Here is a 13,000-nt window from a genome sequence, read left to right as displayed (position 1 = left end):
TGACTAAAGAAGGAATCCTCACTATGAGGCATAATGACTATTGGAAAAAAGGGAGGAAGTGATCCAAGTGGATATTGGTGGTCACCCGTATATCCCACTTGGACCCCCACCATTATACCATTATTTCTTTCAGTTTCCATAATTCTAGCACAATTTACTATTTTTGGCATTTTTTCGGGTCCTCAACTTTCAGAGACGTTTTGAGGTCCTAAATGACGTCTTTTGGAAAATGGGCAAACTTTAATCTAACTACATTTGAAGTCAAAAGTTGTAGTCCTTAGATAGATCTTTCTAATGAGGTATCATGCATGTCAAACAGAGATCATATGCCAAAGTTATGACCCCAAGAAGTTGATGTACCCGTTTACCCCAACGAGGCCCATAGTTTTGGCGCTTCATCTCCTAGTGTTAGGTTTTTAGATATTTAGGGTTTTCCACTATTTCTCAATAATAAATAGGTCGTTGAGCCTCATTGCAACATAGGTCAAAGGCACGTAGCTGCCACATATCTTCTCATAGATAAGCTACCATCGCCTGTGCTAGTCTATTTCCATTCTGTATGTAAACATCTTTCAATTCTTTGATATTAATGAAATGAATATTTATTTCTACTACATCTCTGTGTTTATTTTTATATCTGTATTGTGTTTCATTCCTGCATAAATTCGAATCAGGAAGGGAGGTGGAGGGGAGGGCCAATGAGGAAAATGAGAGCTAAGGCCAACAAACCAACATAGGTGCACTATAAAAAAACAGTATAATAAGGAAAAGGAGAGTCAAGGCCAATAAACCAACATATGAACACTCCAAGAAAACAATGGAAAAGAGTTAACAATGATCAAATAATATGTTTGGTCTAAGTGAAAAGTAAGTGAGGAGAATCAAATCCATAGAGGAATAAAGTTGAGAGCGTCGAGAATCAGAGGGATGAGAGGGAATGAAGGATGAAAAAGCATTTCAAAGAAGCAATAGAATTAGCATGAACCATAGGGGAACTAAAGATACAAAAGGTAACTTACTCAAAATAAGTGCATGAACCATAAGGGAACTAAAGATACAAAAAGTAAATTACTCAAAATAAGTGCTAGGGGATAAGACTTCCATAGGGTGCAAGTGTCTCAGTCATTCCACTCCAAAACTATATCATAATCTACATTTTAAGTGTTGAACTGCACCCACCACTGGTGAAATGATGTTTGAATGTGGCGAGGGTCATTACACATTGCAAGAGGAGGTTAATAGGATTGGTATTAACATTCCTGTGCGACTAAGTTACATGCACAACATTACACTCTAACGACTATTCTTGTGCCATAATCTTGAACAATGAGTTGATCATGGTATAGGGACCTATCAATTTTTTTTTGTGACTAGGTTGAGCCTAGACCGACACTAGCTTTTTTATTGGATGGAAGAGGAATGATCAACTCACAATGGGATGTTATTTACAAGGATTGTGTGAGGCTTAGTCAAGCCTGGATGCCCCTTGGAATAGTTAATTCCTCCAAATTGGATTCCATCCTCAACCCCTTCCGAGGAAGTTTGAACCCATGATGTGGCAAGGACTAAATCCCACTCAAACCAACTAGTCCACACCTCATGGGTAACCTATCATTTTGGATAAATACCTTAAATGGAGAAATGTATTTTAAAATATAAATAATTAATTCTTAAATAAATAATAAAATAAAATAAAAACCCACAAAACAATTCAATAGGTAATTATGATATTAAAAAATATTATATAAACCATGTAATTCAAAATTAAAATTCTAAAATCAAACTTAAAAAAATAAATAATCACCCCAACTCTGGGCATGATTATTTTTTTTTCCTATTTATGTAAGATATAAGACTTTCACACGATAATCCATTAATAAAATTTATTTAATTATTATTAAATAAATAATAAAAAGAAAGAGATAATGTAGCATGATGCGTGCGAAGGGGCAAGTAATATTAATTGTGTAAGAACGAGATTGCATGCAAATAGTAAGGAAGGGAATCGTAAGGACCGGAGAAGGAATTATCGTTACCCTAGAAATCCAGGGCGTCTATATAATGGGAGCAAAAGCACAAATATAATAATCCATGATGCACCCAAGCAATTGCCAAAATTTTCTCTCCCACTCACGCTCCACATCCATCCCATCTCGTTCCGTATATACTTGCCTGACCTGCAAGGCAAGCTCGATCACCATCACCGACTGACTGCCGGGAAATATTCCTAAACATGGGGAGAGTTAAGCTCCAGATCAAGAAAATAGAAAACAGTACAAACAGGCAGGTTACCTTCTCCAAACGGAGAAATGGCCTCATCAAAAAGGCCTACGAGCTTTCCATCCTCTGCGACATCGATATTGCACTCATTATGTTCTCACCATCTGGAAGATTGAGCCAATTTTCCGGCAAGAAAAGGTTAAACCCGCTTGCATAGATACTGCCTGGTTTTTTCTGTACTTGATCTGCATATAGCTGAAATTTACTCGGTATATCTGACGTTTAAAGGTCTGCAATCCCTCCCTAATTTCCTGTTTCTGATTTTTTTTTTTTGTGTTTTCCCCTCTGTTACTGGCATTGTAGTAGGATAGAGGATGTTATTGCACGGTTTGTCAATCTGCCAGAGCATGAACGGGGCAGGTATGTGCTTATGCAAGATTTGCAGAGCTTTACATTTGTAGGGCTTTGTGCGGGCGTTGTCTGATATTTATATTCTGTGAGATCTGTGTGTGATGCATGTAAGATTCTTGTGCGATCAGTTAATTTTTGTGAAGATCTTTATTCTTATTCTTATTCTTTTTCCTTTTTATTGATTTGATACATCGGCATCAAAACAGGCTTCAGAATCAAGAAGTAGGTTTCTTGAACCCTCCTTTAGATTTTATTTTCTAGAATTTCTTTTCGTAGATCTATTGTGTTGATCAAAGGTTTAGAATCAATATGCGTAATTCACGGATCAAGGGTTTCAGAAACCTAACTCACCGATTGCATGCATTGAACAGTTTCTCAACAGAGCTCTCAAGAAACTGAAGTGTGAGAGCGAACTCGCAAATCATCTGACCAGGTTCATAAATCATTTTTGTTAATGTTACGGCTTTTTTGCATGCAAGTGAATCCTTCTGAGTCTTCCTCAGTGGATGCTGATCCTTGTTTTTTTGTATAATTTGCATGTGAACCACCAGCCCGGGCAATATTTCAAGCGTGGAGGTAAGTTTGCTTTGCTTCTTTCCTTATTTCTTAAATCTGCAAAAGAAAATTTTCAGAAATCGCCACGCTTCCGGGAATCTACTAATTTCGCTGCATCTCTAAGTTATTCCCGTATCTCGACATTGCAGGATTTGCAGATGGAAATTCACAGATGGCAAATGCAGCTCGAAGATGCAGAACGGAGGCTCAGGTATGCAAGATAACGATCGGAAAAATTAGTATTCTACTTGCATCCATTTTGATAATGGCTAAATATATTTTAAACAGGCTTTAATTTCTGTTGTTTCTTAATTTGCTTTTACGTGAATTTTCTTTCATTCACGAGGATTAGTTTGCATTATGGAAATCTATCATCAAAATTCCATGTGGTCTGAGCTCTGCTAAGTTCATCAATGTACCTCCTGGAAGATACCCTGGAAATATACCTCTATTTCTTTGAACTAGCAGTTTTCTTTGAACTAGCAGTTTTCTTCAGTTTGCCCGCTGTCAGGGTTATTTATTTTATTTGCCAGTTTCCTCCATGCACGCAGTCAACAGAAGCATGCCTCATCCTTCAAAAGAATTGAAAAATTGGAAGCCATTAACATAGCGTTTATCAAATCTTGAAAAGAACTTTACTTCAATGAAACTTGCTGACATCCTTACTTTGTTAGAGTGTAGTTTACTCTGATGCTTCCTGATGAAAAATCTCGGATGTCCAATAGCTACAGAAGAAATTAATCAGGCCTATTAAATAAAGTGCGTCCTGCAAATTTATTTTAATTAAATTATAAATGTGCGTTCATTTTTTGGTTATTTCCGGGCTAGGGCAGCAACATCTGACAGCATTAGCTGACTGCGGGAACCATTGCTGGATTGTTGAAGAATGAAATAGTATTCTTAGTTAACAGATAGAAGTAAATAGGGTTAGTCCCACCATAAACTGTCAGAAATAAGCCGCTGGATCACCTGTGGTAAACAAGGGGCAATTAGCTACCAGCGAACTGAATCAGCACTAATATATTTTGCATGAATGAAATCAGTATATTGTACCTTACTTGCCATTTTTATTAATATTGCAGATGTTGTAAATTAGCAGACCTTCAAATGAAGAACTAATGATATTCATGCTAAACTTTAGAATTGAGAGAGATGTTTCATCTAATATAAGAAGCTTATGATTTTCATGCATTATACCAGATGTTTGGAAGCAGATCCTCATATGATAACATCATTACAGGAGGCCGAGTACTACGAGAGGATGCTCGAGGAGTCTTTGAACAGAGTTCGATTAAGGAAAGTACGTGTTGTGTTCTTTTCATGTCAAATCATTCAATCAAACATAGTCTATGTAATTGAAAGACAACTTTATGAAGAAACTATAAAGCTGTATTATTAGATTTTTTTCTGTGACCTCAAAGATGTACCTATTTTTATGATTGCCTTTTGCAGCAATTGCTGGAAGAAAACCAGATGGCTTCCTTCAACCAAGCGAGCTTGCAGGTACGTTTGATTGTTATTTAATTTAATAAATTCACGAAGGAAAAGAAATGAATCTAAACGGCTACCTCAATCTTTCAGAGATTTCCTTGTGTTTTAAACATATTTGTAATAAACGATGGATTTACCCCGACTTTATAAACCTGCCAAGTTCCGTAGAAAACTTTTGATAAGTGCCTTTAATTTATTTAATTTTTAATTTTAAAAATCATAAGGCTTATTATCAGTGGAATTTTGGTTTTTTTTTTAAGTTCTTCGAATACATTGCGTTGCAGTTAACCATTTGAAAATCTATTAGATTATCTTTATCTGCTTTATGTTCTAATGAGGTACCACATTAATTCTGTAAATTTGTATTCAATAATATCATTATTATTTTGGAAAACATTTTAAAAATCTATTAAACTATCATTTTAAGAAACATTTTGAAAATCTACTGAACTATTATTGCGATAGTTTTAATTTATATGATTCTTAAAGTGAACTTTTTACTTTTTGATAGTGGTTTTAACCATATTTTATGGGCAAAGTAGAATTTTTGTTCCTACTCAAAATTTAGTAAACATAATAGATTTTAGGATTTCAAGATTGGTGGGATTGCAATATTTCTATTAGATTTTGTGATGTATGAGAGTGAAATTAACATTTATGAGTAGAATGAAGCCTTATATGTCCTTTGTTGGTGGAAATGATTGTTGGGCAACTTGATCACTACCCTTGTAAAAACATGCCCTTGATTCAAGCAAAATCATTTTTTGGGTATGTTAAGTTTTTTTGGCTCATCTTTTCTAATGCGTAGAGGGTGATATTGATGAGGAGGATACCAATATAGACAACGATTTTGGTGTTATATAGCTATTTGTTGTAGCATGATCTTTTTTGGACTTTAAAGGCTATTTAAAGCCCCTCTTTAGAGATGTATTTTGGTTCAAAGATGGATTGCACTTGGTGCTATTTTGGACATATGTAACCTTATTTTCTATATACATGACAATGCCATCAAGAAATTAAGTTGGAGACTCAACCATCTATATAAACAAGCGAGAAGCTTTTGGAGAAGAAGAAGAAGATAAGGATATATAAAATGTATAGGAGATTATGGAAACACCACAACGAAAACTAGGAGATCTACATGGGATGTGAATCCTCTTAAGAGGTATGAAGAATATGTTTCATTTGTTTCTTTGATTACTGATGATGGGGAACCTTTGAGTTTTAAGGAAACAATTATTGATATTGAAATTTCCGAATGTAAAATAATAATAAAAGAAGAAATCGATGACTTGGAGAAAAACAAAACATTGTACTTGAGAGAACTATCGCATGAACTCACATGACAAAAGGATTTTTGTGTGCAAAAATATATTCTCAAATGGAAGGCATTGATTTCCATGAAGTGTTTTCATTAGTTGTCAAGCTTGTTTCTATTCATGTTGTATTAGCAGAGGTGGAGTAGTTAGATGCTAAGACAACATTTTTATATGAAAATTTCCATATAAAAATGTTGTTGTAACATCTAATTGCTCCACCTATGTCTTAACTATTGGGATGCCTTTTTCAAGATCACAAGGGAATATTTGTTTGGGATCTATGGTTTGAAGTAGTTTTTGAGGCAATGATACAAGAAGTTTGATTCCTTCATGGAGAACCAAAACTTTATTGGAAGTGAGTATGACCATTGTGTTTACTTTAAATATTAAATGAAATATAGATGATCTTACTATTATATGTTGATGATATACTTGTTGTTAGCAAAAGCATGGTTAAAATCAATAGGTTAAAGACTTAGTTAGCTAGGACTTTGGTATGAAAGATCTAGGAGCAACAAAACAAATTTTGGGTATGGAAACACATAGATAGGGAAAATGGTTAGATTTGGTTATCACAACTAGAAGTATATGGTGAAAATACTCATGAAGTTTGTTATGACTAATGTGAAACTTGTAAATGTCTCTTTGGCTTCATAGTTTAATATTTCTTCAAAATTATGTCCTATTAGTTAAGAAGAAAAGGATTATGTGTCTCGTGTACTATACATTAGCACAGTAGAATGTTTAATGTATGCATGGTATGTACTAGACTAGATATTTCACATGTAGTTGGTGATGTTAGTAGATACATGGAAAATCAAGGAAAAGATCATTGGGCAATAGTGAAATGGGCACTTCAATATCTTAGAGGCACCAGTGATTACTGCATCACTTTTGATGGTTATAGTGATTCAATTTGTTGTTATGTTGACATCTTCTTGTGGGATGGCGAAGTGGTTGGCATAATTATATATTACTCCAATAAGTTACAAATTCACCAAGATAAAAAATATATGTGGATTCAAATTTTGGAAGTGATTTTGAAAAGAGGAGATTTACTTCAAGTTTTCTTTACTCTTGTTGAATTTCAAAGCTTCAATAAAAATTGGCTTTATCCACTTTATAAAATATATCGTTGCCTAACATACATGAAAAGAGGCAATGTAGTTAAAGGAACATTTGGCTGAGTTTGGGAATAGGTAGGACAAGGAATGTATTATGCGATGGTCAAAGTGCTATGCATTTGGCTACTAATCCATTGTATCATAGTAAGACTAAGCATATTGATAGTAATTACCATTTTGTAAAATAAGTTATTAGATGGAGGTGAAGTAGATGTTAAGAAGGTTCATACTCAGGAAAATTGTGCAGAAATATTTATAAAACCAGTATTATTAGAAGAATTGTGGTGGAGCTTGGCTTTTCTTAGATTGCAGAAAAGGTAACAAATAAGACTGGACAAAGTATCCAGTAAATTATTGTCAAGATGGATATTGTTGGATTGTGATGACAATACATTTTTCAAAAATGTATGGATATTCTTCTTTTGAATAGTAAAATGTTTCTAACATATTTAGATTTCGGTACTCATAAGTTTCTTGTAACAATAAGATTATATATCCTTACCTTATAGATATAGATAAATTTATAAATTTATAAATATTATTATGTTTGTTCGTTCTCCAACTACTGGCATACCAACAGCAAACAATGGAAAATCCTTTCTCGAATATTGTCAATAATTTAAATTTCATATGCATAAGTTTCATGCTATGTTATCACAAACTACCGTAACATTTGGGAGAACTACTGTAACAATGGGGAGAACTATAGCTCTTTTTGTAAGAGCTATCTTCTCATGAATACTAGTCTGCATGGTTTGTTTGATCGATAACATGCATTTCAAAAGATTTTGTTGATTTCTTAAGTCTCCGTCATTCCTGACCACTGCCTTTCTTGATTTTTAAAAATTCCTGATCATCATTTAATGCCTCTGCCTCTGGACTTGGACATCTTCTTCGTAAACATGTATTCAACTTTCATTTTCTTGTTTGCCTCTGTGGGCGGTTGGTCAATAACCATCTTGTCCTGTAGCTTCAGTAGTGTTGCACTTTACCTGAGCTTTATGGGCAGGCTATCTTCCTATCCTAACTGGTATTCACTTCAAAGACCATCAGCACCTTGCTTTAAACATCTTCCAAACTTTTCTACTTTGAACTGAACAATCTTATTTTCAAGAACTTTTGGCTCTGATGTTTTGGAACCTGTGACTGGAACTCGAACATTCTATATTCTTTTAAAATTTATAGCCTGTGAAATAAAACTTCGTAGCAACATCCCAGTCTTCTGTTAAAACTTGTCATAGGTAATAGGCAATTGATCTTGCTGCTGTAATGCATTAAAAATATCTTACTGCAAAAGCAAATACCATGCCGATATCGCAGTTGGAATGGTTTAAAACTATCCTACCGCAAGGCGAATACCTTTCCATTCTTAGTTCTGTAATTGCATTGGTTTGTTGGTTGGTGTACTCCTATATCCCGGGCACCCTAAGCCCATTCTTCAAAACTAAGTCATAGAGATTTCTTCTTTGCATAGCTCCAGTTAGAAAGCGATTGAAATACCGTGAATTTCCAGAAAGCTTTTGCTCATTTTAAAGAATCTTTACCTTTGTTATCCACAATTTCCAGAACCATGAGGCAACTAATCCTTCGGTGACCATTCCTTTTCAAGTTTCATGTTAGGTGATCTGTAGCAATGAAATTAGTAGTTTCTCAACTGCACCATTTAGTTTTTGCTAGTAACGTGAAATTTTCAGCTTCTGAAAAAAATAAGCTGATGTCCAAAATGATAAACTTGTCAGAAATCGAAACATGCTGTGTGGTCCAATAATGTTTGACAGGATCTGTAGTAAAGAAAACTAAATTTGCAAAACTTATTATAGATTATAAATCTCTTATATGCATAGCCATGTGCAAAGTCTTCGCAAAGGTGCTAACAAATTCAGAAAATTCCTGTTTAACTTTTCATATGACCAGCGAATTGCTTCAGCGGTTTGAGCTGTTTAGTGTTTTATAACAGAAACACTCCATTCCGCAGTTTGAGATCTCTTATGTTTTTCAATATTGATTTTCAATATGAGAAACTCCCCACTATTCTAGGTGAAGTATCGTTTTAAGCGAAGCTCGTCATCTTCATTTCGTCCTAGTTGCAGTCAATCTCCTCTACTGGGATTTGTGCCATTTTGTTTTAGATGCAGTTACCCTCCTCTATGCTTAATAAATCTAGGAATGATGGAATCGTGATTGAGTTGAGACCTGTTAAAAATCAGCATGCCAGTTTACGCATCAATCACGGACCCAGTGATTTCAGTTGGCCGAGTTTTATGAAAAGCATCCACTGGTCATGATATTTTTGGTGTCTCGGATCCCTAATTGTTTTAGGGCATGGAAATAAATGCCTACCTGGTTGTTCCAAGTGTTTTGTGAAACGTTTAATCGTACATCATCAGGGTTACACAGTTCAAAAATTTTAGATGACCTAAGTTTCTTGTCCTGCCGGTTAATTTTCTTGTTATCCGGGAGTTTGCCTTAGGCTTTCAAGGATACTAATGGATAATATGATCAGACATTCTCAGATCTAACAGTATGGACATAAACAAGCTGAAATATAACTGTTGTACTAGGTTCGATTTTCTTTAAGTCGAAAAAATAATTCGATGCCCAAATTCATCAACTGACAGAAAACGAAACATGCCGTGTGGTCCAATAGTGTTTGACAGAATTTGTATTAAAGCAAACAAAATTTGCAAAATTTATGACAGATTATAAAGCTCTTATATCGATAACCATGTGCAAGGTCACAGTTTATCCCAAAATCACAGCCCACTGTTTTCAGTTGTCTGAGTTTTATGAAAAGCAACCACTGGTCTAATCTAATTAATAGAGGAAATGATAATGATTTTTGTTGATTAAGAGAGGAAATGATGTTTGATGATTTTTTTAGTTAATTTTAATTACATTTTTAGAGAAATTTGGATATTTGGTAAAAATTTTGAGTGCCTATTTCTATCCATTTATGTTTTCAAGAAACTCTATATATATGGAATATATTTTAAATAACAAAATATATTCCTGAAACTCTATCACCAAATTTCAATAAAAACCATTTAGACTTTAAATTATGCTGCCCTATATATAATTATAATAAAGAAACAAAATACTACATGCATTTTCTAATTAGGGTATGAATATAAAAACCTATATCGTTGTTCAAGTTCTTTTGAAATGTACTGCATTAAATGTTTAAACGTACATGATGAGGTTAAACAGTTCAAAATTTTAGATGACGTAATTTTCTTTTCCCGCCTGTTAATTTTCTTGTTATTGGAGATTTTGCCTCGGGTTTTGGATACCAGTGGATAATATGATCAGACATTCTCAGACTTATCAGAATGGATATAAACAGGCTGGAATATAACTACTGCGTTAGGTTCTATTTCTCTATATTTTAAAGTTGACAGGTTATCCTTCTACTGCAGTTATACTTACAAAACGCGAATCCAAACGGTGCAAGTACCAGTGACAGTCAAATGCTCCGTTGGTTTACACAAAGAGATCCGCAATCAAGTGTTCAGAATTTTTTAGAACACGGCCATTCGAACGGCATACTTACTATCAGGTGAGATGATATTCATCATCAATCTATTTCTTTACAGGACTCAATTCACAAGTCATCTCCTCACATGGCTTGAATGTATGGTCTCTGTTTTGAAGGGATTCTCATGTAGAAGAATGTATGCCAAATGGAGTAGTTTTCCCGGGGCATATTCCTCAAGAAGGGCATGGTAATTATCAACTCGGCAACCATGCAAGCGATCACTCAAGCCCAGCCCAGATGCGATTTGATTATACAACCTTGGAAGCAACGCTGGTGATCATGACCAGCACCACCAGCAACCTCATCCTCATCATAACATGGGTGAATATGGGTCTCCTGTCGGTCTAGCGCCCTCCCAATGGCAGCCACCATACGCAGCAGCAGCTGCTAGCTTGATGTCATCAATGGTACATAATCAATATAACTCTCTGGTTCAGGTACACCTCATTGCCCCTCACCCCGAAGCCCTTCAATTTACTCTCTTGATAATATTAAGTGGAAATGATAACAATCTATCTACTGTTGAACATCCAGGGAATGATGGAAAACGTTCCAGGAATCATGACACAGCAGCAGGAAGAGTCATCTTCACATGGTGCTCTTTCAACTCCCCAAGAGGATGTGGGGATCGATGTCTCCTTTCAGAACAACATGGGAGATCCTGTAACTGGTCCTGATTGCCAATGAGTCTGTTGTATGTAGTAATTTTTAACTTATTTGATTATATGATGAGCACGCCCGATCAAAATCGCATTTAGGAAAAAATTAACAGTCCAATAGTTTGAAGCAACTTTTGAAAACGAAAGTGCAATTGGACTGAACTGTTTTTTGAAGCAAAACCCTACCCTATTCTGAGTGAGTAAATTATGAGAGAAAGATAGGGCAATGGTTGTGAATTTATCATTTTGAAATCGGGGATGATGCTTTTGTGATATGTTTGCAAAATAATATGTAATGGGTACTTATTGAAGGTATTTATAAACTTAACCAGACCTGCATTCTGGAGTAAAATAGGCCAAGTTGAGGGAATGGTTGTAAATCGGTTCTGGTTATAATTTGTGATGGGTTTGCTAGAAGATGTATTTTAGCGTGGATTAATTTTTATATAAGAGGTTTCATTTGTTTTGTTACCATGTACTTTTCCATATTGAGATTGAGTGCCAAATTCTGGATATATAATATATATTGTATTTTTAGAATGGATCAATCTTGTTATAACCGGTTTTATTTGTTTTGTTACCATGTAATTAGATAGTTTTGTTTTTTAAATTAGTTAAATGCATTAGATGATTAACTTTGTTTTTTAAATTAGTTAAAGCACGGATTTTTTTTTTTAAATGATGGATAAATATGTTAAAGGGATGTGTTTACTTGTGATTTACTCTATAGATCTATAGATTTGCGATGGGTTTTATGAAAAAAATGATATTAACACATTGTCATGTAAATTTGTATTACAAAATATATGAAAAAAGGAATAGTGAGTCGTAATATGTTATAATAGTGATGATGTTTTGGTTTGGCTTATATGAATTGATTTAATAATGTTTTAAAAATATTGTTACGAATTCCTTCTCATAATGTATGGGGGTAAATACAATGGATTTTAAATCAAAAGCAATTATTCATGTGGATAATATCAATGTTTACTAAGTTACCAATTTTTGGAAGTCATAATTTGAGTTTATGATATCCTATAGGTCTCACTTTTCTCATGTTCCATTCTATTTTCACCCCCTAAAGTATTTGGCACCCCAATTATGGCCACTTTAAATCTTCCCAATATCACATTAGGTGTTTCTCTATGGTACCTAAATCCCCCAACCCCTCTTACACCTTTGGCACCAACTCCTCATCTAGTCTTAAACACCTAAGCACTCAATTGACATTATGCATGTGCCGTCAACAAAATCCACATAGAACTAGCCATTATTAATAAAGGGTGGGAAGGTTTTTGGTGATGGTGGTAAAATATAAGAAGACCAAGGGCACCAATATTTGCAGAAAAATTATGGCCACCCTAATCACATTGCCTAGAGTTATTCCTCATCATGCTTTATGTGACCTCATCAACAAAGTAAACAATACTTTGTTGGAAACCATAATAATATTGAGAGGGCGGGGAGGGGAGAAGGAATCAATATTATATAATTTTAAGCAATCTTTAATATTTTTCAGTTATTATTGATCAACCACACAACATTGCCATAAATCAAACAACAAACACATCGATTATGAGACATAGACTTATACAAAAACTCATATGAGAGGAAACCACAAAACTTATGTTTGAATATTGTTGTAGGCTTCAAACTAATATTACGTGAAATTTACTCACACCAACT

General features: G+C 34.5%; 1 protein-coding gene across 1 annotated transcript; it reads left to right on the top strand.

Moving 5' to 3' along the window:
- The first annotated feature begins 2,008 nt into the window (after nt 1-2,008).
- On the top strand, nt 2,009-11,576 carry LOC149251701 (MADS-box protein defh21-like). Its single transcript, XM_089459534.1, is given in 12 exon segments — nt 2,009-2,418; nt 2,584-2,640; nt 2,838-2,853; nt 3,003-3,064; nt 3,183-3,207; nt 3,336-3,397; nt 4,387-4,486; nt 4,639-4,689; nt 10,537-10,676; nt 10,772-10,917; nt 10,920-11,092; nt 11,190-11,576. Coding segments are annotated over 12 exon segments (1,170 nt in total). The 5' UTR covers nt 2,009-2,233; the 3' UTR covers nt 11,343-11,576.
- Nucleotides 11,577-13,000: the final 1,424 nt, after the last annotated feature.

This window comes from Pinus tabuliformis, chromosome 7, assembly GCF_031772625.1.
Source record: "Pinus tabuliformis cultivar Carrire ecotype Pingquan chromosome 7, CPIR1, whole genome shotgun sequence".
Taxonomy (NCBI): Eukaryota; Viridiplantae; Streptophyta; class Pinopsida; order Pinales; family Pinaceae; genus Pinus; species Pinus tabuliformis.
Note: the sequence above shows the minus strand (reverse complement) of the source record. Positions and strands in the feature narration are given on the sequence as shown.